This window comes from Hevea brasiliensis, chromosome 17 (assembly GCF_030052815.1).
Source record: "Hevea brasiliensis isolate MT/VB/25A 57/8 chromosome 17, ASM3005281v1, whole genome shotgun sequence".
Taxonomy (NCBI): domain Eukaryota; kingdom Viridiplantae; phylum Streptophyta; class Magnoliopsida; order Malpighiales; family Euphorbiaceae; genus Hevea; species Hevea brasiliensis.
Genome location: NC_079509.1, coordinates 13,658,975 through 13,686,950, shown reverse-complemented (window position 1 = coordinate 13,686,950; position 27,976 = coordinate 13,658,975). Strand labels below are relative to the sequence as shown.

At 32.1% G+C, this 27,976-nt stretch overlaps 4 protein-coding genes across 5 annotated transcripts; 2 read left to right on the top strand and 2 right to left on the bottom strand.

Annotated features, from left to right (window-relative positions):
• Positions 1 to 42: 42 nt before the first annotated feature.
• Positions 43 to 1,317, bottom strand: LOC110661440 (protein PLANT CADMIUM RESISTANCE 2). The gene is made up of 4 exons (XM_058139785.1): positions 1,063 to 1,317; positions 915 to 986; positions 599 to 811; positions 43 to 488 (listed from the first exon to the last, which is right to left on the bottom strand). Exons 1-4 carry the CDS (start codon positions 1,295 to 1,297, stop codon positions 412 to 414), a joined length of 597 nt encoding a protein of 198 aa, XP_057995768.1. The 5' UTR covers positions 1,298 to 1,317; the 3' UTR covers positions 43 to 411.
• A 2,006-nt stretch (positions 1,318 to 3,323) lies between these two features.
• On the top strand, positions 3,324 to 4,459 carry LOC110661439 (protein PLANT CADMIUM RESISTANCE 9-like). Its single transcript, XM_021820071.2, has 4 exons — positions 3,324 to 3,513; positions 3,602 to 3,673; positions 3,766 to 3,975; positions 4,122 to 4,459. Exons 1-4 carry the CDS (start codon positions 3,390 to 3,392, stop codon positions 4,196 to 4,198), a joined length of 483 nt encoding a protein of 160 aa, XP_021675763.2. The 5' UTR covers positions 3,324 to 3,389; the 3' UTR covers positions 4,199 to 4,459.
• A 5,625-nt stretch (positions 4,460 to 10,084) lies between these two features.
• On the top strand, positions 10,085 to 11,069 carry LOC110661438 (uncharacterized). The gene is made up of 2 exons (XM_021820070.2): positions 10,085 to 10,712; positions 10,814 to 11,069. The coding sequence occupies exons 1-2, from the start codon at positions 10,346 to 10,348 to the stop codon at positions 10,867 to 10,869; spliced, it is 423 nt and encodes a 140-aa protein (XP_021675762.2). The 5' UTR covers positions 10,085 to 10,345; the 3' UTR covers positions 10,870 to 11,069.
• Positions 11,070 to 12,400: 1,331 nt separating this feature from the next.
• LOC110661460 (transcription factor TGA2.3) lies at positions 12,401 to 17,966 on the bottom strand. 2 transcript variants are annotated; one of them, XM_021820092.2, is made up of 11 exons: positions 17,812 to 17,966; positions 16,949 to 17,049; positions 16,741 to 16,817; positions 16,413 to 16,610; positions 16,001 to 16,078; positions 15,843 to 15,902; positions 14,964 to 15,041; positions 14,790 to 14,838; positions 13,447 to 13,718; positions 13,108 to 13,353; positions 12,401 to 13,007 (listed from the first exon to the last, which is right to left on the bottom strand). In XM_021820092.2, exons 1-11 carry the CDS (start codon positions 17,898 to 17,900, stop codon positions 12,861 to 12,863), a joined length of 1,395 nt encoding a protein of 464 aa, XP_021675784.2. In that variant the 5' UTR covers positions 17,901 to 17,966; the 3' UTR covers positions 12,401 to 12,860. The 2 variants fall into 2 exon arrangements, with proteins under 2 accessions (XP_021675784.2, XP_021675783.1); XM_021820091.2 differs by lacking the exon at positions 17,812 to 17,966 and adding an exon at positions 17,272 to 17,552.
• Between the last annotated feature and the right edge of the window lie 10,010 nt (positions 17,967 to 27,976).

The following is a 27,976-nucleotide window of genomic DNA, read 5'->3' as shown; positions in this document are numbered from 1 at the left end:
AACTCATATATTTAATAAGGATTTCATCATACATCTTGGCTAATTATTAGATACATCAAAAATATTAAAAAATAGTGCTCCATTTCTTACAGAAAAGTGTGTTCTCTTTATAATATAGAGAGTGAGTCTAATATGACTATGAGAGATATTATATATGTACCATATGCATCTAATAATTTCTTATACATCTTATGTTTTAAATCTGTGATAAACCAGACATAAATGAGAATAATCTGATCTTAAGTTTATATTCTAAGTGCATATACAATAACTAAGGAATGGATATTCATTATTAATTATGGTAAATAAAAATAAAGAGAAATTGTAAAAAATGAATAAATATTTTAAAAATGGTAACAGCATCTTCGTTTGGCTAAGCAGCGGAGAAAAATAAAAGTATGTAGCAGAGCTCTATCTCGTCATTCCTCCCTCAATTGCAGGAGCCATTGCAGCCGCTCGTTTTTGCCTTTCCACGTTCCCATGCCACCCTATTCGAATCGAACATCAAAAAGCTATATCAAAAATTCAAAGAAAATTAAACCCACAAATTTTACAGCAAAAAAGAAAAAAAATAATTAATTAAGAGTTCGAGGACTGCCTATGGACATGTCAAAGCCACGGTTCTTGAGCTCTCTATACTCTTGACACAAGGCACATTCCTCGCAGCAAAAATGGATACAACAATCGGAACAAGGACTTTCCTCCAAGAAATATTGGCCCCTCAACTTTGATCGGTAGAAGCATGAGTACAAACACGAGCAACCCGTCAAACACAGTATCAACGTGTATAGTGCTCCACTCACTCCACAGGCTGCATCCATACAACATTAATTAATTCCGAATTAACAATCAATTCGTCTTCTCAAAGGGAAAAGGTAATCGTCTAATTCATTTCCAAAAACTTAATTAATTACCAGTCGATCCTCTGTCAACCATCTCCGCAATTCGTCCGAATGTAATGCAGGGACACCAGCACGTCAAGCAACCTGAAAGAATATCAAAATATTTTAAATAATGAGACAGGAATTACACAGAGAAATGCAATACAGAATAAGCACTCACAACTGCTAACATCCTCGCAGCAACCGCAGAGACCAGTGGACCAAGCGACTGGCAATTGAAAATTGTTGGTGACAGCAGGGGCTGTGGGACTAATTTGGCTTGATACATTTACAGGAATGCCTGTGGCTGTCATGGGATCCGTTGGACAAATTGGTGTCGGGGTTGGTGATGGCGGTGCAGATGGTGGTGAGGGTGATGACTCCTTTCGGAAGTGATTAGTGATTGAAGGATACATTGTTGCAGGAGAGGAGGAGAGAGCGGGTGTGGCAAAGAGAGTGAAATTTTCAATAAAAAGATTGGCGAGGGACATGTCTCTGCATAATTAACCGTTGGCAACGGTTGGAGGAATTACGTGGATTTTTTCCTTTAACTAACTCTTGCTCCAATCAATTACATGTAGTTAAAGACAAGAGACTAAAAATAGAAAATGTTATCAGAAAAGTAATTGCGGAACATATGGACATAAATTTAATTAAAATTTTGTTGATAAGTGAACAATTTTAATTTATCCATTAACTGTTCAAGAGAAGGTTATTGCGGTATAGAATCCTAAGCATTAGCTGGTCAATCCCTTTTGGACTGGCCCGTTGGGATTATGGCAAAGGCGCAATTATATCCTTGCTTAATGAAGATTTTAGAGGGGAAGATGTTGTCGATTCTCTTCAACATCGAGCTAAGGAGATCTACCAAGTTTATAATAACCAACTAGATATCCCAGGATGCTCTTCTCGTCAGGGGAAGGAGATTTGGAAAGCTTGGCAACCTCCTCCTCTAAGCTGGTGTAAACTGAATGCAGATGGCACAGATTTTGCCAGAATTTCGCACAGTTCATCAATTGGAAACATTTCAAAAGAATTTAAATGGGAAGTCATTACCGCTGCAGTTCTTTCCATAAGATTTTGAATTCCAATTATGAATACAACATTAGAATTTCTGTTTGGTCATCTATCATTTTGTTAAAAATAATTATAATTAAAGTGATGGTACAACAGTTTTCTTAATCATTTAATTTGAGGTTGTTGTCCAGCAAACATTATTTTAATCTTAAGTTATAAAAATAGATATTTTTAACTTAATATTAATAAATTAAGTCTAGCTAAAGTCTATAATGGTGTCTTAAACTCGTATCATAAAGAGTAAGTTGTCCAACTGAACACGCCATCAAGAAAATCATGTTTAAATTAATTAATATTTCAAAAAAAAAAAACATTTTAGACAAAATCAAACTCAGACAGTCATTTATTAACAAATTGAGGAAGACAATCATATTCTCAACTGCCCCTTCTGGCCATAGCTTATTAGCTTGGACGGTCTTTTGTCAACATTTGGTAAGCCGACTATAAATTCTTAAACTCTGCAATGCTCATCGCCAATCCCCCTCAACTATCTCTTGAATATTATCTTCCAAATCCCCATCAGATCATCACCACCATACATATGGGGTAATATTTATGCAATTACACTTCTTAAAATTTTTCAGTTTATTGTTAAAACAGAATATGAATGGAAATAAGATTTTATATTTTAGGAATCTTACTATTTGGGTTAGAGTATCCATACAATCAAGGGTTTGTATTATAGTACACCAAATCAGAAATTCAAATTTATCAGTTTCCTCACTATAATATTTAAATAATTATACAATATTTAATGGTAATTTTAAAAAAAAATTAAATTTAAAATAAATATAAATTTAGCAAATAAATTAAAATTATTAAAATTAAGGAAAAAATTAAAAAAAAATTGTTTTTCATTATCATTTTAGAAAAATTAATGTAGTTGAAAAAAGGATATATTGAAATTCTTTCAATGTATAAAAAAATAAATAAATGGATTAATTTGAACATCTTTCTCATACTTGCATTTCCTATTAATTAAATCTTGATTTAACGTGTTAAGGTCATGATTTTGAACATATGAATCTTCCAAGTAGTTTCACATACTATATTTTTGCGATGGAATTGATGTAATTTCATATAGCACTCGCTAAAACAATTAAAGATTTTAGGATCGTCATTTGTTAGAGAATGAAAATACGAGGAAGTATCCAAGAAATTAACTATAAGATTCTGAAAGGATCATTTCAACTGTTTGAAACACTTGGCTAATAAGAGGGTAAGGCAAAAGAAACCCCCGTATACATAGTTGGTCAGCCATGTCTTCTATTTAATTGCAAGTACTGAAGCTTCCATGCAAAATCCACTTCCAAAGCATGTCAAAGCCAATCTCCATGCCTAAAAGAACCCTATATATCCCGTAACTCTTAACATATATCTGCAAATCTTCCTCTCTCCTATGCTATACCTACCACCAAGCAAGCAAGAATAATGAATCCAAGCAATAATCCCTCACAGCCTAAGACTGCCTCACCTCCCCCATCATTTGTGAAGAAGTTCCCTGAAGGGCAATGGACCTCTGGCCTATGCGATTGTTTTGATGATCCCTCTAATTGTAATTGCTGCCGCAGAAACTTCTGCTCGTCTTGTTCATTTTTCTTGTTGCTTTTAATCACTTAATTAGGCTTTTTTTTTTTTTGAAGGTCTGATAACCTGCTGTTGTCCTTGCATCACCTTTGGGCAAATAGCCGAGATTATTGATAAAGGGAATACATGTAAGCTTTGCTTATCTAGTAAACTTTACTATAAATTATTGCCTGTACTCATGCTTCTAGCATTCTAAGTTGATTTCCCGCTGCTTGGACAGCATGTGGGCTTGCAGGACTTCTGTACTATGCCACGGCCTCAATTGGTTGCGGATGGCTATATGCATGTACTTACCGCTCTAAACTACGCGGACTCTTCTCGCTACCAGAAGCTCCCTGTGCCGATTGGTTGGTACACTGTTGCTGTTGTGCTTGCTCTCTGTGTCAGGAGTATAGGGAACTCAAGAATCGGGGTGTCGATCCCTCCATTGGTAACTATCACATTGCATATCAACAGATTCAGACCTTGCCTAATTAGTTGCTTTTAATCATGATGCCTTGAAAATTACATGTTTAAGCACAAGCTGAAATCATTATCTAAAAACTCCTGACACGAATACGCAATGATTTTTTGAAGGTTGGCAAGCAAATGTTGACGAGTGGAGCCGGGAGAGACTCCAGCCCCCATTTGTTGCACCAGGCATGGATCGTTAAAAACTATGTGCTCAGAAATTCAAAAATCGTTTTTTTAATATTTTATATATGTGTAAAAAAAATTCAGGTGTTTATTTGTTTATGATTGTGAGCATGAATGTAAATTAAGTTTGTTATTATGAAATCATGTACATCTTTCTTTTTGGGTTGGATTCATTTTGGTGTATCGTAAACCACTTGCATGTATTAATATGTAGGTAGTTATGATATATATAAAACTGGTTAATCTAATAAACTTAATTCATTTCATTTTAGAGACAATTTGCCCTGTGCATTTTTTCTTCCTCTCTAGGGTTTTGACTATCTTTTTCTACTAGTGACTACGCCCTTTTTCTGTCCCTTTAGGCAGGAGAATGCCATTCTTCTCCAACCCAACAATTGGGTTCCCTCCTCACCATTAAATTGGCTGCAGATAGCTTTTTGTTCTTTATTAGTTTCTCAGTTCAATGGTTTTTTTGGTGAGGGTTTCTCTTGGATTTATGGGGTGCTTGCTTCTTTGTGGTTTTGATTTGTAAGATTGGTAATTATTGGTGAAGTGTAAAATATTCTTAATAGATCATAACAATCATAAATATGATGTGAATTATAAATATAAGATTCAACTATCACTCTAATAATGAACATTGAACAAATAAATTCTAACAGATTTAAAAAGCGTACTTGATGCGAAGTTTAATTGAGACATATAATAATTGAGAGAAATCCTTTAATTCAATAAACTGATTTCTCCCTTTTTAATCTTTTTTTATTCACACACGATGGAAGACTTTCTTGATATGAGCCTAATAACTCTGACTTTATGAAAAAGAATGTGTGACATAAATCAGTTTTATATATATATATACAACACTTAATTTAGTACGTCCATCAAGTAATCCTTATACAATTAAAATTATGATTTATTTTAATTAAAGTAAATATCAAATTAATATCCGCTGACTATATTAAAAGAATTGATTTTGGTCCATTTAATTTTTTAAAGTCACAGGCAAAATCTTATATAAAAGACCCTTCTTCTTGCTCTGTTCTCTTCTTGAGTGGAGTTTATTTGTGTGAGGGTAGACATGTTTTGAGTGATGGTATCTCCTCAAGTCAGTAATCGGCTTTGTCTACTAAAAGTTGACCCTCACAGCTAAAGGGCGAATGAGATGCCATGGAGTTCTGTCACCACTACTCTTTGTTGGTTGATAATAGAGGTTCTACTATTTTCTTTGTCCATGCCATGGTTTCTGGCTCAACGAGATTCTTAGAGTTCTCTCCTAGTTTTTAACTCAGCTTTGGTTGAAGATGATATTATAGCCTCTACTTGATCGTGATTTTCTTCACCCAACCATGCATGTACTTTGATTGGTCGAGGCACCAACTGTGCTTTCCCTGATAAGCTGTGATGTAGTTTCTTCTTACGTACAATTTTGAGTCGTCTTCCATCGAGTCACAAACTTTATTGATTGCCTAGGTTTTGATTGTTTTGAACTTGGATGTTGGGTCTATTAGCTTGGTGCTTTATCGCATTTTTTTTGAGGTTGACCCATTAACTGTAATCCGCTCTATCTATTTATAGGCCTTCAATAAAACTATCGATCTTTAGGGGGAAAAATATATATTTTTTTTTTATTTGAGTTACGCTTAGCTTTCAATTTAAAATTTGAAGGCATTAATAGTATATATATTATTAATGTAATTTAAATTTTGCGTCATCCATCAACCACATTTATAATAATATACTAATCCAATCTAGGGTTTTCTTCAGCAAAATCCGAAGTTTTTTTTTTTATTAATTTAAGCTGTATATATGGATCCCCAACTACCTCTTTAAATTCTCTCCCATTAATTCTTTCCCTAAATTCGGAAGTAGATGTATTTTATGTTTTTAAAACAAGCGTTTGTTACTAATAAGCTTTAATCAAATTGTTATAAAATTATTTTCAAGACCATTTTAAATATTTGTCAAATTGAATAATATATATATATATATGTGAGTAGAGAGAGAGAGAGAGAGAGAGAGAGAACTCCAAAGTGAAGAAGAGTAGCTATTGAAAACCTCGCTAAGGTGATTTTGGATGATCGTCAAACTACTTGTTTTGAAGTGCTTGAATAATCAGGAGTTTGTTTTTCCTTATCTTCTTCATGTGTTAATTATTCAATTGGTGTGTTTGGATGGCTATTCTGATATGGGTACCTATTTGAAGATCTTTCGAGTAGATTGTTGGTTTTTCTGGAAAGAGAGCATTCCTTCACCGTCTCTAATCTGATCTCATTCAGCTCTTAGTCTCTAATATCAGGCAAATGAATCAATAGGGAATTTCTTATTGATTTCAGTTCTCACTTCTTTATTGCAATGGCATATCTATCTCAAGATTTACCAAGGCAATTGTGGGCAATATCTATCTAATACCCAGCTTCCTTGCGATAGTATTATTAATATTGACGCTTGGGCCTATTTTTGGATGGATGCTTTTGGCCTTATGAGCTTTTCATTTATCTGGGTAGCATGGAAGTGATGCAAGGAGTTGTATGTGGCCATAAAGGAATTAACCTTCATCTCTATTTGCAATGTGTTTGGAAGGAGATCGAGTAAAGGTTTTTTATATTTTCAAACCGTTCTAAGGTATTTAAAAGTTTTAGAGAGAAAATCTCTTAACCCACCAATTTCTTGGGTTGGAAAATTAAGATTTTTGAAAGTTTTCAAAAACTTCCAAAACCTTACTTTAAAAAATCTTTTACTCTCTCAAATACAAATTAAAGGCTTTTAAACATTGAAAACCTTCTATTACTTTAAAAAATCTCCTCCCAAACAAAAACTTGTGGATGAAGGTTGTGGATCATTCTTTTTTGGTTTTGTAGGATGATTTGCTTATACTCTAGTTATGGTTCTTTGCATTGGTGCTAGGCCTTTGTATGCTTTGGTATTTTGCATGTTGTTAGTTATGTTTTCTAACTGAACATTAACATTCTAGGCTGGGTTCTTGGGGTTGGCCTATTAGCTAAGGTCTTGGTGGACGTTCCATGTTTAGTTATTCTTGCCATTTGCAATTTTATCAATAAAATTTCTGCTTATCATAAGCTAAAAGGTGGACCAACTAAATCTTGTTGTGGCAAAAGAAAGGAGTTCACCTAAATGATTTTAGATTTTGGACAAATCTATAGGAAATTGATAACCATAGACATGCTAAATGTGAACTTGTCAATTTCCAGACAACATAAGTCAAATACCCATAATAAGGAAACCACAAACTATTAGAATCAATACCATCCTCTAAAATAGAATGATAATCAACTTTCAAAAAAATAACTCGAAAGTTTAAGTTTTGGGCAAGCTCCAACCCTTTCAACACTCTTCATAACTTAGCTCAAAACACATCACACGATCCTACATTACAAACAAAATTACCCAACCACCGTCCATTATCATCATGTAAAAACATTTGCAATGGAAGCTTTCGAACCAAGACAAGTCTCACTACCTTCAATATTGAGGTTGACCTAGATTGAAAGAGTGGCTATCACCTAACAAGGATCTCAAGATGATGTTGAACAACACAGGAAGACTTACAGATGCAAAAGCCTTCAAAATCTCTACCACCTTGTGTAGAACAAACCCATATGGTTAGAAGGACGCTCAACAGTATTAAAAATTCATACGTTTCTTCATTTCCAAATCCACCAGAGCACTACTCCAAACACTAAATCCTAGCTGAAATTAGAAGTAGAAAATCCATTCTTTAAATTTCAGGTTAGAAGACTCATAAGAATAGAACATAACATATTAGGACTAAGACCCATCACACCTTTGAAGTAAAGGGTAATCCTGAATGATATGCAAAATGTTTTCAACAACATACCCACATAAATGATGGCTAGAATCAACTATCATATATCTTGTCTTGCCCACTAACGATTAGTAAGAATTTTCCCATAAATAAAGAAAAGATATATGTTCCGATTCCATTGCAAGCCCATATTAAGGCCCATAAATCATGATTTATCATTTTTTTTTTTATCGAAAGATAGGATTATCATTAGAATTAAGGTAGAACACGGGCTAGAGTCCAAATACAAGTGGCTTAAAAAAAGCCAGATGGCATTACAAGCAAAAGCCCAAGCCTACAACTGAATCGATCCAAGGTTCTAAAAAGAGAGATTCTAAAAATTCAACCTTCTAAAGGGCCCAAACCCATCTCCAATACCCTAGTTAGGGCAGGAACATATAGTTCAAGACTCGGCTCTTTCGCGCCATCGTTACCTCCACAGACCATCGCCACGAATCTTGATCCGAGGGGAGAATAAAGCCATACAAGGTAGAAGCTGGTTAAAAAGACCCATAAAAACCATCCCGGGTGATAGAGAGCCAAGCTAGTAAAAACCATAGAAAGAAAGGTGAACTAAGGCCAAGGAGCTGAGAAAGCAGAGGTCATAGGAACTAATGAGCAATAGTCTGCACTTTTAGAACACAGAGAGCGATGATAACTCTGATAATCAAGCATCCTACTCATGCATTACCCTCTTAACCACCAACGAGCAGAAAAACATACACTCACACCTTTAAATCTTCAACCACACATGCAGAGCAACAACTAAAACTTCTTCATTTAACACAAACACATGTAAAAAGTTCAAGAAACACAAACAGCAAAGTACAACAGAATCCATCAAACTACAGGGAGGGAAACCCACTAGCCTGATAGGGATAGAGGGCCTTTCTCTGCCCAAAGGGGCAGATGAGGCCGACAAAGCAATGGCACTAAGGGTCTAGAACCCTAGATCGAGAAAGAAAAGAAAAGGAAGGAGAGCTTTTCTCTCTAAAAATAGAGAGAGATGAGTATATACTTTCACTTGACCTCGATTTGTCATTGGACTCCATCTGAATGAAGAAACTCATAAGTTGAATGGATTGTACAACAACCCATGCAGAAAAAAAAAATAGTATGCACATCCTTTCTAGTGCTAGAAATAAAATCAAGAAGACTAACTATGATGACCAGACAATTCTCAGGAACATAACACTGAAATAAATCCTAATTAATTTATATTGTATTTTGGTGCATAACCATTGTATTTTTTGAATTTTCTAGTATTTATTATTTATGAATTTTAATTTTCATATAATCATAAGTTTATTTTTTAATAGAAGGATTAGGAGAGTAGGAATTCAAATCTGACTCTATTAAGTGAATGATATACTTTTAACACCCGAATCAAACAAGAATGGCCATACATAATCATAAGTTAACCTTTGTTTAAACAGGATAAATTTTTTAAAATTTATTAATTAATAGTTTTAGATTCTAATTTCATCGAAACATTCGAGGAGTGTTATAAAAGGAAGTTCTTTTTAGAAAGGTTATCCGTTTGTGCCAATTGTCTATCTTTAGTCAAACTATAAAAGTGAATTTAGAATTGTATATGCGAAAAAAAAAAAACTATGATATGAAAGTTAATTAATAAAGAACTACAGTCCAAGAGTTAAGAAAAAAAAAAAGGCAATTTTCATTTGTTTATATATATTATAATATGACGTTAATAATTTCAACAATTTTAGGTAAGTAAAATAATTATTGAATTGGTAATTTAAACATTAAATCAGTTTCGTCAACAAAAAAGTGGTATGTATATGAAGATGAGCAAATTAAGAAAAATCCAATACCAATATAGTTAGGTGTTGCTGGATGGTCTGCAATTTTGACCATCCAAATACTGGCATAGTTTTATGATTTCAAGGTCTAACCAGAAAACTGTCCTCTTCTCATAGCCCATACGGCATCTGTTAGGTAATCCAGAAGCTATTGATTCTCTCGGTTGAAGTTTACCCATTTTCACATCTGTTCGATCAAACTGAAAGCAACGTATTAGAGATGTACTTGTCAAGGACTTAAGGTCTCATAGCCGAGTTTCAATCCAGTCCAAATTAAAGTCCATTGATGGGAAACCAACAACTAGAAATGTACTACCCTACAAAATTAATGAGATATTCTTTGGCCTTGGACTCATAATCAACAAAACATTCACCTACCCAGATAGATAGCTAGGCTTGACCCCAATCAAAGAACCTCTTTCTGATGATATTCTCCTATATATATATCTTGCAACATCCCATTTTTCATCAGATCAAATCAAAACATACCCAAGTTTCAATTTCAAGATTTTCTCATGGAAATCGTCAAAAATCACGATCTTGAATACGATGGCCATGATGATGATGATGATGCTTATTACATCGAAATCAGAAAGCAGATTCTGCTTTTAACAGCAGACGAGGATGAAGAGTTTCCCCATGCCAAGGTTTCAAACTCCGTTGCTGCTGCTGCCTCCAAACGAGTCTCTAGCAGATTACAAAGGTGTTCCTCCTGTGGAGTGCAACATGGGAGTAATAATTCCTTCCCCTGGTGGGAGGGCGAGAATACTAATTCAGCACCTACTTGGCTAGTGAACTTGTGGAGCAGAACTGGCAATGGAACTGGGGTGTTCATCCCTCAAAATCAAGTAGTACAATCCAGAAGAAGATATAGACCTGCAGGTACATTTTATTTAGCTCTTTAATTAGGTGTGAAAGCAAAATTGACTTTGAATTTCATGTTTTTTAGCGATTAATTTAAAGTTAATATCGGCAATTTGCAGGAAGGATGATGAACAATGAGAAGAGTAGGATATACAGGGCCAAAAGGCGATTATGAAATTATAGGTGCCCTCATGGAAAGGGATAAGTTGGATAGCACACAGAGCTAGAAATAATAAACAAATTCCTCATATTGGTTGAATTGTATGCTTGTAGCAAAATTACATTGCTCCATTAGCTGAACACGACAAATATTAGTATTGACAAAAGAAAATTATTGTTAATCATATTGAAATTCAAGTGTCCATTTTTAGATAATCTCTATTTTATTATTAATTATATTGAACATTAAACATTAATACATGTATGTGTGTCTATAACAAATTATGTGTGTATAAATTTATACATAAAGAATTATTATGTATTGATTTTGCATGTGAGTTCTATCTATTTAATTATTTCTAAATTAATTGAATAAAAATAAATATTATTACATATTTCGATTAGATCTCATTAGATTCAATCTTTCAAAATCTGATTAATGGAGAAAATTTTAAATTCGATTTAATATCCAAATCAATAACCTTGGTTCAAGTTATTGTCATTGAATTTCACGAGCATTACTTTTCAATTCAGCCTTCTAATTAATTAAGCCGAAAATCAAAGATTCTGATTTGAACAGCCGATGAAGAAGAATTCTTGAAACCAAGCATCATAAGGCCGAGGCTCGATGAATTCTTGAAAAATTAAGGCCTAACCATCTGATTAAAGATCAATTAGTGGTTGATTGCGATGGTCATGGTCAGTAATCATTGTGATTCTCTTGATTGAAGTTCTCACTTTTCATAATCCTAAGCGATAGAAAATAGAACAGGTTATGTGAATTAAAAGGCCGTATTTGTAACTCAGGCTGCTGAATGCACATCCATTGGATCTCTGGAAACTGGAATTGTAATTAAAGTCGTCAACAAGTCATTTTCATCCGCTTGGGCGGAAAGCAATCATGACCCAGACATTTGGTAGCGTACAAAAACGGAGACATTTCCTGGACCCATTTCACAGATGCAGGATTTTTTTCCGCGACCTGATTTTGACCATAAATAAAGACTTTTTTTTTTTTTGGTAAATAGAGATTCTATATGAATCCCGGTTTATTTTCTTTCACCATGCACTTCCCTTGAATTGCTCCAATTCAGGCCTACAGGCATTTAAGCAGAGACCCTTGTTTGGAATTTGAGGCTGTTAACGACCAAGACGATTTCTATGCACAGTTTAGACAGCAGGCTTTGCTTCTGATTGCTGATGATAACGATGTTCTAGCGGAAAACAATGGTTCAAACTTCCTTGGTGCTTGCAAACCAGGTTCGAAGTTCTCTCGCAACACTGCAACCTCAAAGCTATTTCGAGTAGTGGGAGAGGAACACTTATTTACCCGCTCGGCTTGGGAACTCGTGGAAAAAAGGAAAATGATAAAATGGCGTTGATCCCTCAAAACTGTCGAGAGAAGATGCGGGCATGGCAAGTGCATAGATAGTTTATCCAGAGATCTCGTGTCCGTTTTACTTTGCTTGTCCATTCACTAATGTCCTTGAAAATATGCAAAGAAGCTCAGAATTATACCCCTTAACTGTTTCAAATTAATCGTGTACTACAACGCGAAAAAGAGACTTGTATAACGGGAAAAATGTACTTCGAGAACATGTAGATGCACGTTGTCGGAAATGTTTTTAACAACGATGCCTTGCCAATTCATAACAGAACCGCAGATTTTGAGAACAGCCTAGAGGTTGGTGCCCGTTAGTAGACTGTAACATGCAAGATAGATGTGGCAATTTTGTCCCATTCATAGCTAGGAGTACAAGCCTTGATTACATGCGTAGAGATTACTATCCCCAATCATCCTCAAGATGCTACTCGGTATAAAAATTCTTTCAATGATATACGATGCCAAACTTCACCATTGACAATTGGCAAATTAGAAGTAAAATGGGGCTATCCAATAACAGTTCTTTCCGATCTCTAACATTTTCCTGGGCACTGCTGGAGGTTAAATGGCTTAATCTTTCATATGTTGGAAATCCCGGCGAGCGATAAGCAAGGGAGGAGTTCTCAATCTCTAGGGCGTGCTAGCCATAAAGAGCTGAGTGCCCGGAGTCGAGAAGTGTAATCGTTGATAACGAGAAGGGCTCGAGCAGCCTGACGTGTGGTCAAAATTCGATTCATTTGTTGCAGAGTTTGCTGCCTTAAAAGATCAGCCTAGAAAGAGTTTGCAACATTCCTAGTTAATTCACAATCATAATGATGATGTTAAACTTAAGTGAAGAATTTGAATAGTGATTACACTAAATGATATTACCTGGTGAAGGAAGTTCTCTAGTGTTGCAAGTTTGCCCATTGCAATTGCCATTTGGCCCATGTAATCAGCAACTTTTCCAGAACCAGCAGGACCCAGAGAGGTAGATGAAACTGTGTCTACAAGTGATTGCTGCAAAGCTTCCATTCCTTGAGACAAGGCATCTTCAGCCTGTTGGGAAGACTGCTGCAGATTGCATATGCCCACTAATTGTTGATCTGTCAAGGGCTCGAGGTGGTTCCCAAGTATCTAAATTATAACAAAGAAAACACCTAAAGCCAAGTCAACTGAAACAATTCAGCCTGCTAAACATGTATAAAGGTCAAGAACAAAAAACTCAACTTTAAGAAGCTCAGAAGATCTGAATCCACCCAGCCACATGAAACACCTCTCAGCAGGTGTCATCCACATGCCTGAAAGCATGTGGAATACATCAGCCTTTGTGCCAATGCTCTTTAGCCGGAATATTTCATCATAATGTGCCATTACACCATCAACAAGGAGGTGTAATTCATTATCACTCATATGAGAATTGACAGCTGATCTTAGATCACTGATCAACCGTTGATGTTCCTCAAGCCAACGCGCATAGTCCGTGTCAAATGTAACAGCCCCTAAAACATGATCAATCATAAAAGCCAACATGATCAGTACATTATCTTTAATATGCTACAATATAATCTCCCAAGGACAAAGCAACTGTCTGCTCAACTGCAAATGGATTGCAAATCATACAGGGTGCTGATAACAAAACCAACCTTACCTCCAGCACGTACAATATTAACAAAGCATACAAGAATGACAACAGACACTTGTATACAGTGAAGCCACAGCATTTTTCACAAGGGCAGTTCGCATTGTCATTTGCGTTGATTTCTGCGCTTGATAAAGATCTTTCACCATTTCAAATAGCTGATCATTTGATTAAAAGCTCCATCCTTTCTTTCCATAGCCTTCAACAATTTTGTCTCAAACCAATAAATGGTCTTTTTCTGGAGCCTTTCGCATTAACCAACTACAGGAATATTTTTTTAAATCACAAAAGTTGATCCCCCAACAGCAACTTTCTACCAGTCATTTGATATCATTATCTTTTAAGCTACAAGTGTTTACAATGTTCAATCTGATAATACATCATTGTCAAAATGGAGGCAATAGATCAGAGTCGGGGGATCAAAGCCTAGTTCTTCAAAATCTTTCATCAGTTCCATCAAACATACACAAAAAAATCTCAATCTCCCATAAACATTGCTTCCACCAAATATTACCCGAATCACTGTTACTGCTTTGCTCAGAAGCAGCAATAGCAAAAGTTATTAGAGAGAGAGAGACATATACTTCTAAACGCCAGATTATCACATTTTTATGTGACACCAAGTTATCACACTTTTACATGACCAACAAGTCATATCATTCACCACGATATTGAACCGAGATCCAAAGAAAAAATCTCTCATATGGGAAAAATGAATCATTGATTAAATAGTGTCCTACAATTATTTGCTGTCCAGCCATCTAAGAATCTCAATGAAAAAAAACTGTAAAATCGACTTCTGCACATACCAACATCCAGTAACCACATAATACATGTACAAATTCTATAACACTAGAATATGGTTCCCTTGTTATGCTAAAAACATGGACCCAAAGCTAGCATTGTCTATCAAAATTCAAAGATCCCTTACCATTTCCAGACCCATGATCTCCTGAAAATCCAGTTGCAATAAAAATTCCCTGCAACAAATGCGAAAAAACCGCCGGAATGGAGATTTTAGTCCATGCATTGAAGAGAAGTAGGCCACTTACCACATATTTCACTAAAGATTTTTACTTTTGCAAAAAAGGGTTATTTCCTACACCTGCTGCCGAGCTCGTTGAAGCTCTTGCTCTAATTGTGTAAGCCTGTGTCGACTATTCTCGAGCTGCTGGACATAAGCCTATCCAAAACCAAAACCTATAAATAATCCAAATATGCTTCATTCATTAACTTAAGAGATCACTATTGCCGTATCAGATGAGGCAGATGATAATGCCAGTTAATTTAGGCATAACAAAATTAATTAGCAACACATCAGATAATACATTAATCAGGAGAAACACCCCAATTGCAAAAACAATTTAAGACAAAACGAGGGGAGTAAAAAGGGGAACCCCAGAGCCAAAAAAAAACAAAGTCATGTCCAAATCATTAACTTGGAAGTACAATTTCGCCAAGGCATAGCTTTAGAAATGCATAAAATATTAGGTCATCTTCATTAATGAATACCAATATGACATTTTATGCACAAAGGATAAAATAGAACTAACTTAGGAAAATATTCTACAGGTCATGTAGACAGCTAGAACAAGTCTTTTCTTAATCATGTTGGGAACACCACAATACTAAAAGGTTAAATTTTTCACACCCGCATGCATTGCATATCATTATGGGGAAGATGGAAGCGTAAAAAGGCTAGTTTATGAGCCAAGCTGAGAATTACATCATCTCATGCTGTCTTTAGGCACCATAGATACCTCTAGGCTAGTCTAGTTAGATCAAATTATCCATGCCATGACTGGAGCACAAGATAAAATAGATGACAAAATAAATAAATATACAAATAAATATATATATAAATAAATATACAAATAAATATATATATAAATAAATATAAATATATATATATATAGACTTAAAAATAGTTCAAAATTTTAATTTATCCATGTAAATAGACATGCAGCTAAGAAAGGCACAATACTTTTTTCCTAAGTCGACTCTTCCTTGCAGCCTCACGATTCTGAGCCAGCCTTCGAAGAGTCTGCACAGAGCAAGCACGAACCAACCTTAAACTTGAGTTTCAAGCACAAAACTATTTTGCCAACACAACTACTACCGAATAAGCATCATTAAAATAACCTTTTGATCACCAGCTTTTGCCTTAGATTTTTCCAAGGAATCCACAACCGCAATAGTACAATGCTGGACTCCATGAAGCTACATTATGAACAAAAATTTTAAATCAGAAACTCGTATCAATATCTTAAGCTTCTGGGATTAGCGGGCAGCCAACGCATGAAATTATTAAATAATTATAATAATAAGCCAAAAGTCAAAACGGCCAAGATAACTAAAAGCGTCTTATTCTTCAAAATCTAGAACAAGTTCAAAATGAAATAGGATAACAAAACTTGCAAATTTACAGCAGATTCTCAATTCCAAAGGTGGCCCACCACTAAGCCAAAAAGAGATTCCCATTCATGAAAACAAATAAAAACAGAGCATACAATAAAGCAACAGAGCATATTTGCAGAGAGACGCCAAAGAAGACCTGGTTTCTATCATCAGTATCAACATCTGTTGAAGTGTCAGTCTGTTGGCTGTTATCTGCCATTCCTGAGTCCCCCCAGTTCTCAATACAATGTCCGTTTCCCAAAGAGGAAGCGATCGCTGCCCCCTTGTGGTACATGTATTGCCCTGTGTCCAAACACCCTGTTCCTGTCGTCGCTATCTCTACTGAACCAATGCTCTACGGATAACAAAACAAACAGATATAGCATTATTAATCAATACTCACAAGTATGGTATAGTCACTCATCGTCGATGTAGAAATATGAACAGAAAGAGAAACAAAAGAAAAGGTGGGTAGGAATAGGTACCGTGTTCAGGACAGCATCGTAGTGCAAGTCACCGGACAAAACAGCGACATTGCCCGATTTTAAACTGAACATGGAGCCTACAAAACCATTTAAATACCACAAGTAGTTAGAGGAACTAAACTTTCCAGACGTAGAAGGTTCATACACATAAATAAATAAATAAAAGTATACATATCAAGAGAGAAAGATAAGGGAGATAGAGGACAACTTGGGCTTAAATCAACAGCACCATCGTGATGGAAAGCAGAAGCTGGTTGATCAAGGTCTCCAAGATCCGCAAAACGCGTCTGGCTTCGGCTACCATCTTCTCTGTTTCCAAGCATAACAAAAAAAAATTGAACAGGAAAAAAACAAAAAAGAAGGAACAGCAAGATAGAGACTAGAATATGAATAAAGAAAATCATTTTAGTTTGCTGAAAACAAAACCACTCAGCACTTTTATAACAACCATCAAGCACCAACAAGAAGAAAAAAAAAAAAAAACAGAGGCTCAAAAAAGAAAGGAAAGCTGCAAGCAAGGAAGAAATATACCGGAGAAAGAAAGAAGAGTGGCAGTACATTTCAGGGTGAGGAAGAGACTTGAAGCTTTGCATCTGAGTTTGTTTGCTGTGAGGAAGCAGAAAGAGAAATAAAACGAGAGAGATTCTAAATGGGTTAAGTGTGACGTTGCAGAGGTAAAGGAAGAGGAAATCTTGTAGTGATCTTAATGAAGGGGATAGCGTATCAGTACGGCTCTTTTATTCATAGTTATAAAAAGAACAAAAGCCTATTTGGCCTTTTTATCATTTCGTTCTGACTGGGATTTTAGTTTCCCAATACTCCCACACTTTCCTATAATCCTCCTCAACCTCTTGTCTTAATGCACTCTCCTCTTAATTAAATTCACAGCCTCCTATTTCATTTTTATTTATTTTATATTGTTTAAATAAATTATTAAAATATAAAAAAATATATACTTTCCCTTTTAAAAGAAAAGAAAGAAAATAAAATTCATTTCTCAGTGGAGCAATGAATCACACCATCGAAAGAGAGGCGGAGTAGCTATGTTAGCGAGGGTCGCTTCTAGCTTACCTTATGGCTGCTGAACCTGTGAACGCTTTTGCTAGAATGTTAAATCCTTTAACGCTTAACGCTTTAGCCTGTAAGGAAGCAATCCTCATAGAACAAGCAAAGAGTTTTTCAATGAATCATTATTGGGGATTCGATGTCTACTGTTATTACAGCTCAAGGAGGCCTTTGTTCTATTATGATTCAAGAGATATTTTAAATTATTCATAAGAGTCGGTTAAATAAAAAAAATTAAAAAAAATAATTTTTTTTTATTTTCTTTTCTTTATTTTTTCAGTTGAAAAAAAAAATGAACTTTAATTTTGCAATACTATAATAATAATGTGGTAATGTTATGAGTTAATTTTTTTTATTATAATAGCATATTATTTTTATTAATTTTTTATTTTAAAATATTAATAAATAGATAATATCAATTATTTAATAAAATTAAATAATAAAAAATTCAAATAATATACTATAATTCATTTAAAATTAAATAATATGAAATAAAGATAAATATTCTATTTAAATCGAATTGAATCAAATTAAATTATAAAAATTTAATTATATATTTTAAAAATCAAATCGAATCAAAATGAATGAAAAATTAAATTAAATCAAACTGTTTTATATTAATTTGATTTGATTTAAATTAATTAATTTTAATTTTTTATTAATTTTTTAATTTAAATTTAATTTTTAAATTTTGATCTTAATTTAAATTTAATAATTATTAATTTATAAAATTAAATAATTTATATATATATAATTTATAAATTTTTTATAAAAAATAAATTAATTTAAAAATTGAATAAACTATTTAATTTAGTTAATTTTTTTTAAATTAAATTGAATTAATTAAAATTAAATTGAATTAATTAAAATTTTTATAATATAAAATTAAATTAAATTATTTTAAAATTTAAATTAAATTAAATTATTAAATTAAAATAATTTAATTTGAACATAATAATAAGCGCTCCAAATTTTGGATATGAAATGATTGCGAAAACCGGAAGTGTAGAGGGGAGTAGTGGCTCCAGTCCCCAAGGCATGAACCTCTCGCACTTTCTCTAGCAGCTCTCGCTCTGGGATATATATCACTGACCTCTTGTATGAATTTGATTCTTTGATTGGTTTTGACGTGCATTCAATCTACTCTCTGAAGCTAAGCCTAAAAAAGTCTTTACGCTTTTCTCTCTCTCTCTAGAATTGTGTATTTTGCACGTAGAATCATTTTGCAGAAAAAAAAAATTACATGGGAAAGAGCGTTCTGCTTCCAATATGATGTGATGGTGATGAGATATGATGAAATGACTTCTTAAAAAATATTTTATAATTACTAAATATATATTGAGGACAACAAATTTATTACTATTTATGAAAAATAATTATTATTTTACTTTATATATCGTTTTATATAAATATATTTATTTTTATTGATCTTAAATTATAAATTAATTTTCTTTTAAAATAATAATTTATTATTACTTGCAGATATATTCTTATTTAATATATATTAAAAAATAAAATTTATTTATTTTAAAAATAATAATATAAATTATTTAATTTAGATAGAGTAATTTAAAACAATAAATTTTTGAAGATAGAGAAAAATAAAAAAATTTATTTTTTATTTTTTAACTTTGTATTGAGTTAGTTATTTAAATAAATTATTTTTAAAAATATTTTATCAAAATAATATAAATCTAAAATCATTTATAAATGTAGTATTTACTTATTAAAATCATCGGTTAAATTGATATTTTTAGAGTGTATTAAATTATTTATAAAAATATTAATTAAAATAATACTTTCTTAAGTATGCATTAAAATTTTATAACACATGAAATATAGAGAATTTATTTATCCAATGACACACTAAATTTTCAATATAAATTTAAATTTCTCCTCTTCTCATAATGCAAATTATAGTAGCATAGGGAGAAAATTATAAAGTTTTTAGAGCTTTTCAATTATTTTCATAAAAGTTTTTATTTCCTTATCGATTCTCCTTTATAAAATAATTTATTTAGTTTTCTATATATTTAGTTTGATTAATGCATATAGTTTATTTTTATAAAACTTAATATATTATATTTATTAATTTTATACCTATTTATTTTAATAAATAAATATATAATTATTTATTTTGAAATTATTCCTTAAAATGAAAATTAATAAATAGTTAAAAAAAATAAGAGTATTGCAAATATTTTTTATTTGCATCTTTATTATAGGTGTAATTATTTTTTTTATTTTAATTATGTTTTAAATTAATTTATAATATTATAACTCAAATTTTATAAAATGACAACTTTATCTTTGCATAGAATTTTTACTCTGCTTTAAATTAATGGAGATTTTCACAAGCCAAAAAAATGCACCCATCTAGCAATTTGCTTTTGAAATTGCCAAATAAAATGGTAAATTTAGTATCAAAAATTGAGGATTCAATTGATGTGATAACACATAAAATTATCAGTTTAATTAGTGATTTTATGAGCAATATTACTTTGCTGCACTAACACAAAGACATAAAAATTATATTTCAATTGGTGATTTCTTGTTTAGGTGTTTAAGCATGAAATTATTTTTTAATTTACGGTTTCTACGACATTACATTATTTTGGTAAATAGTTTAAATTTTACATTATTTTGGTAAAATATTTTTAAAATCACATTATTTAAATAATTAATCCCCTTTGCATTTGGATGAAAAAATATAAAGAAGAAAAATAAAAGTAGATATTAAAAATAAAATAGATATATAATGTCTTAGGTACAAATCTTTTTGTTTTCTTTTTAATTTCTTATTTGCTCTCTAATTTAGAGAAAAAAATAATTAAAGAAAAATATAAGACTTATTTTCTTATCCTCCCTTATTTTCTCTCTTTTATCCAAATGAGGAAAAAATATATTTTCAAACTTATTTTTTCACGTTATTTTCTTTTCTCTCTCTATTTACTTATTAAGACATGGTGTAACTAAAAAGTATATAAAAAAATAAATAAAATTTATTATTTTGATTATACTAATTATATTTATTAATTTACATAAAAAAGTAAATGAATATTTATTTTAAAAAAATTAACATTATTGCTCAAATAGCCTAGGATGTTTGGTACATAATTAATAAAGGATAATTGTGTCACGACTCAAATTCTAAGTTAGACTGGCACTACAACTTGGGGCAGCATAAGGCCCCCAAAGTCTGCAATAAACCTAACTATCTTTAACCTGATCATAAGATCCATAGCTATAGTCCAAATTCAAGAAATCAAATAGATAGAGTCCGATCATAAATTTAACTACTCAATGGGAAGTCTTAACTCACCCAAATTGTCAATACAAAATAACTCAATTTAAGGAGCTCAGCTCACCCTCACAATCCTCAAAATAATAAATAATCAAATGAGAGCTTAGCTCTATCATCAAAGGTAAATACTCATCTCAACATTCCAACACACCCATATAATATGTTACAATTTCAAAGAAATAAATTATTACAGTCCCAATCAAGATTATAACACTATTAGTGTAACACCCCTACTTGTATAGCCGAGAGTCACAGCGATGGGTGACCTTCTAGGGAACGACTGTGAAGTCAATTTAAACTCAAATTTTGAACCGTAAAATGTGACGCCGCGGTCCTTAAGACTATTACAAACACAGTGAAAAAGAGAAAATTACGAAAAAAAATTGTTAAGCAGGTCAAATAATTAGGTCAAGGATCCGGAAGAAATATTGAATTATTTGTAAACCGGGTCAAACCAGAGAGGGCAATTTGGTCAATTGACCCCGAGAGCTGACTCCTGACCGAACTGTCAAATAAAATTGGAGAAAAAAAAATTTCGAAGTCGGGAATTAAATTAAAAAACTAATGGAAAAAAAAAAAGGAAAGGAAAAGAAAAAGGTTATTACATCATGTGTGACATCAATGATGATGTCATAATTAAAATTATTTTTCCTACCAAATTTGACTAAGTTAAAAATCTATTAAGTAAGACAAAAATAACATAAAAAAAAAAAAGAAATCACTTTCATCTTCCTCCCTAAAAACAGCCGGCTCCTCTCCCTCATCTCACTATAAAGGAAACTCCATTAAAGCTTGCTTCAAGCTTTTAAACCCCTACTAAACCCCAATTTCTCCCATAATTACTTCATAAAACCTTGTGTTTGGGCTTTGAGAAGAAGATTAATCACCAAAGAAAGAAGAAAAGAAGAAGAAAATTGAAGAATTAGCATCCAAGTTGAGGTTAGTGATTTAAGTTGTAAAATTTAGTTTATTAGTTGTGTTTATAGCTTAACTAACTTAGAAATAAACTTAAAATGAAATAAAAACAATTGTGAAGGACCAAGTTAAATTTCGATCAACTAGGGTTTTGATATATGTATGCATGAATTTGGTGGATTTGAAAGTATATGTGAGCTTAATTGTGTTGAATGATTATGATTAAATGCCTTAACTTAGTTAAATGCAATGAACGGGTAAACTAGGGTTTTGGACACTTAGGGTTTATGAGACAAAATTTGAAGAAATTGTGAAATGATGTGTTTGACCTAGTTTAAAGTGAAAAATGGTCATTTGTGACTAAATGAAGTGTGTTGGAAGTGTTTGAATTGAGGTTAAATTTGGATTCAATGTGGTCATGCTGCAGGCAGCAGGATCAAGGTCCCTTTGAGGGATCAAAACTGAAAATTTACAAGTCCAATTGGTATGAGACCAATTGGGAATGAAAATAAATACAAAATGACATAATTTTCATTCAGGAATCATGTCCAAAAAGTGACCAAAACCTAGTGAACAAATTGACCAAATCCGGAAATTCTCAGTCTGACCTGTACAAACTGACCAAATGAACAGTGTTTGTTCATTTGGCCATAACTTGAGCTAGGCAGGTCTAAATGACCTGAAATTTTACCAATGGACAGATGAGATATAGACCTAAAACTTTCATGAAGAACACAAACCCAAATTATGTCATTAACCAAGTCATTTGGCCATCCAAAGTTGGTGACCTTAAAACTGCCAGAACCAGAATTTGCCCAGAAATTTGGGTTAAGTTCAATCCGGCAGCCATGGTTCAAATAGCTATAACTTGAGCTACAAAACTCCAATTGGAGTGATTCAAAAAGGAGAATAAACTTAAGACAATAGAAAACATTTTCTATGAATAAAGTTTTGCCAAATTATAACATTAAAATGACTAATGGAACAGTACAACTTAAGATACCAAAACTAAAAATTTGTAAATTTGCCTAAAAGACTTAGAATTTGAGTAAACAACCAAAACCAACAAATTTAGTGACCAAAATGTGGTATGTGGGTGAAATTGAAATTCCCATACCTATTAAGCCTTAGAAAGTCAACAAATTGACTTGAATAGTGTAGTGAATAGTAACCCTGAAATACAAAATTTAAAGAACGTCAAGTTTAGCACATTAGAGCTAGGTATAAGTGAATGTAAATTTATTTTTGGACTAATGATGAGTTATGATACTGAAACACTGTGAAATTGTGTTTTTCAGTGGAAAAGAACACCGGAAAAGAACCTGAGAAATCGAGTCAAGGCCAAGAGGCGACTCACTTAAGGTTTGTGCACAACGTATAACTTTTATAAATTATCTTCTGCATATTGTTTTGAATAATGTGAAAATATTGAATTGTGACATTGTTATGATGCTTTTGATTTAAATTGTTGAAAGTTATTTATGTATATTTTAAATGACAATGTTTAGTAAATAGTTAAAATAAGTTTTGAAACAGCAGTGTCATGACCATATATTTGAACACCTCACTAGTATGACTAGTGGGGGTAATCAATTTTGAATTTTGATTCATTCTCTGACTGAAGTGTTGAGGTGTGTGTCAGTAGAAGAAGAAATTAAATGGATATCCATATATTTGAGCTAGCTAGCATTGTTATGTGACTTCTCCTTAGCCTCTGGCTATTGAGATTATATTTGTTTCGAATGGCATGATATAACTGTGAGTTTTATGAAATATGTTTTGACACTTCGAAATGAACTTGTTTGGATTAAAATCTCATAATTCATGTTTTGTATTTAATTCTCATATTTAGTCCAATTTTTGAATAAATGTGATTTAACTTCTGCATAAAGATTATTTTCGTATGTTGTGCACCACTGAGTCATAGTACTCAACAATGGCTGTTATTGCTATCGCAGATTTAGAGACTAGAGGAGCAGCAGAGTGAGCTGCTGAGGACTGTAGAGCGACTTACCTTGAAGTTAAATCGGGTATAAGTTATACCCCGACTGTAAATATTTATTTTGATGTATGTAATGTACGTAATTGTATGGACATGTAAAATTGATATTGAGCAGCTTGTACAAAGTTTGTAATAAAATTTAGTTTGAATTTATTTTAATGTAATTTTTTAATATGATGTATATATAGATTGTTTGTCTTTAATAAAATTGATATATATTATTTTGATGATTACTGAATTTTTGGAAATTGAGAAATGAGGATTATTGAATTTTGAAACTTGAGAAATTGGTTGAGATTGATTGTGGAATTGCTGGAATTAATTGTGAATTTTAAGAAGTTGTTGAGAAAAATTATTGGAAGTGCTTTTTTTATTTTCAGGTATTTGAATAACTGTTTTCTCAAAATATAGATGAAACTCTGTTGAAAATTTTATAAAATTTGATGAAAAATAAAATGGGCTAAAAATTTTAATTAGTTTCAACTTTGAATAAATGATTCTAATACCTATTGGAAAATGCTCACCACTTATCAAAAGTAAGAAAATTATTTTAAAATCCCTTGTAGGGTACTTAATGAGTTATCAGTAGGTGAAGTTCGGTAGTTCATTAGGTATTCTACAGGATCATGTTATGCCTTATAGAGGGGTAAGGTGTGACAATTAGCACATGTGAAGTTCTAGATTATAAACCAAGGAAATAAAATATAACTAAGCTGCTACTGGTAAACCTGCGATAAATGAAGTAGATTATTCATAAAAAGAGTTAACCTGTCACCTGAGGAAAAAATAGTTAAATAGGGGTGAACTTTCGACTCATAGAGTCAAATAATGATTTTAAATGGAATTTCTATAACTATCTAAGCCTAAATGCATTCATATGAATGAAATGCAAAATACACACATATTTATAAATAATTCAAACAATATTTGCACAAAAGATAGTTTGGTGCACTCACACATACTTGTGTCACATCAAAGTATATATACATGTGGGAGCTAATCCCCTATACAGCTCTCTTAATTTCAACACCTGCCAGGGAGATCAACTCGAGCTGGACTTTCCTCTTAATAATCCAAATGCGAGGGTCAGCTAGATCAATTCAAAGCCGTATTCACCTCGACTTATCCACATATAAGGATTGAGTCCCATCAAGTCAAGCTCTAGCCGCGATTACACGTCATACCTATATCCATAATTACACTAAACGCACGCCGACATACGCACGTCTCTCCAAATTATCTTAAGTCGACATCTATAACAATTTCATCAAATAAAAATGTAATAAAATGTATGCCTAGTATTTAACTACATAAATATATTTACAAGTGAATGCATGAGCATGCCTTGAATATATAATAATATTGAAATTATAAATAAAATCAATATCTAGTAACAGATTATCTAAATGTCACTAGAGTGGCGGAGAAGAGAGAGGTTGGCTCAAATTACTTAAACAATTACAGTCAATAAATTTATCAATGTTAATTCAAAACAAATAACTAAAGAGCCTAAGACACTCTAAGTTTATACCGAAAATTCGACAAAGCTTTTTTCTGTATTTAGAACTTATTCAACCTGCAAAATAACTCAAATAACACTTCTCAATCCAAAAAGTCTCAGACTCACAACACAACAACTACATAATGCCCCTTATGGACTTGCCAAACCAGTCAAGTCCCACATAAAATAATTATTTAAAAATTCAAGACGTTACAAATTATTATTGTTATAACTTTTAATCACTCATTAATATTATTTTAATTTTTAAAAAAATTAGATTAATTTTTCATCTCATTGATATTTATGTCTTTGAATGGTTAAATGTAAAATTTGAGATTTAAGTTAAATAAATATTATTATAAGTTTTAACTTTTATTAAAATTAATTATTAACTCTTAATTTTTTAATTTTCTATCAAAACACACTTTAAACAAGAGAAAAGTCATTAATTAGTCTTTATAAATTAATTTATTTGTTTTAAAAAATTAGTTAATTAAAATAGAATTTTATTATTAATACTGAATAAAAAGTCATTATTATCTTTATAATTAAATAAAATTTATTAAATTTAGGTTAGAGTTTTTTTTTCTCCCTCTATTATTTTAGGTTTCTTCAGCTCTCTCTCTCTATTTATCTTCATTTCTCTCTCTCAACATTCTCACATTCTCATATTCAATTTCAATGTATATCATTTTCTTTGTAACTTAAAGCTTTCTTAACTACTGAGATAAAAAGGTCAATAAATTCAAATTAATAAGAAATCAATAAAAACAAGAAATATAAAAATAACAAATTCAATCAATAAGGAAATCAAAACCGATAAGAAATTAACAGAGAAATCAACAAACACTGTTGAAACACGCTTTTTTTTTTTTTTCATTTCATTATTTTCAATTATGCACTTCACATCCATTTGTGAAGGAACTGAATTGTTGAGTCAACCATGAGATCGAGATAATATAACGAGGAAATTTCATCATTAATCTATCGGAATTGAAAGAGTGGTAAATTTCCCCCCACACACCTTGTAGGCAGCTAATCGAGTTTTTGAAGCCACATATTTGAAGAAATTGTACAAAACTAAGACAAAACCTTCGTCGTTCACTGCCCTCCACATCACTGAAGCATGAATCGGCAGAGAAATTGATCAGCAATAACAATAAAATGGATTATGCAATGGGTCGAAGTAAGAGAAGCGAGTCGATAAAAGTGAGCGATAGAGGCAAAAATGGTTGGCCTTTGAGGAACAAAGTAGGAAATATAAAATATTATTTTTCATTAATTTTTTATATTAATTAAATGTAAAATGATACCGCAAATGTTTTTATTTAATGGCATTAAATCATAAATATCAGTTAATTGATTTTTAAAATAAAATAATTGGTTCGTGGATAATGTTAAAATTCAATAATTAAATGATATAATATTATTTATCTAGTAATTTTATAAAAGTTAAAAACTGTTATAAAATAAAGTAAAATTAAGAGGATATAAAATGAAAATATTAAGAGAAAATAATTTTTTTTACTAATTTTTAAAATATATAAAATATCACATATAATACTTTTACTTATATATATATATATATATATATATATATATAGTGAAAAAGAATTTATAATTAATAAAATATTTAATAAAATATATTAAATTTATATAAAGAAAATGAAAAATTAAGATATATTCATAACAAAGAAGTTGTTTCTTTTTAGAGGGGAGGGTTCGTTTTAAATAAGGGACTGCTTGAAAGAAGCTACTGAAAGATTTTGTAAGAAGCTAAGCTACCCATAGGCATTCGTTTCAATTTGGATTTGGACCGGCGTGTGGCAGGAGTCTCACATTTATTTATTATATACCTGACAAATAATTAATTTTAAATTGCTTTTATGTTACGCATCTGATGGGGCAATCGTACAATACAGTTGATGATGTGGTCTGGTCAGTATCGAGTTTGTTCTATTTCTATGGGGGAAAGGGAATGGGGAATAGGGGAGTTTTGTTTGATCTGGGTTCGGGTTGGGATGATAATGTCACGTGACCCGATGGCTTTAGAATTGAGGGAGCCAGTAAGGCCAATCTATCGTCTACATCTGCCACTCTCTTTCCTGTGATAAATGGGCTGATTTCACCCAAAGATTCTCGACTTAAATCAATAATATAAAGAAAAATTTTTAGCCTCCATTTAATATTGCCGAAAAAATATTTTAAAAAATTTTAAAATTCAATGGAAACGAGTCTTTAAACTTTAGATTTGCATCGGGAAGAGAAAGAGAACTAATCTGAGTTGGTCTTGAAAAAGTTCAGCCTTTCTGGTTAATGTCAAATGTTCCATAGATTGTTAAATAACTTGGGATGAATCAGAATGTAACACCACGAACACCTCATTCCAGCGTCATGGAATCCCTACATAACCACCATTTGCCATTTTCTATGCCCAAGTCCACATAAC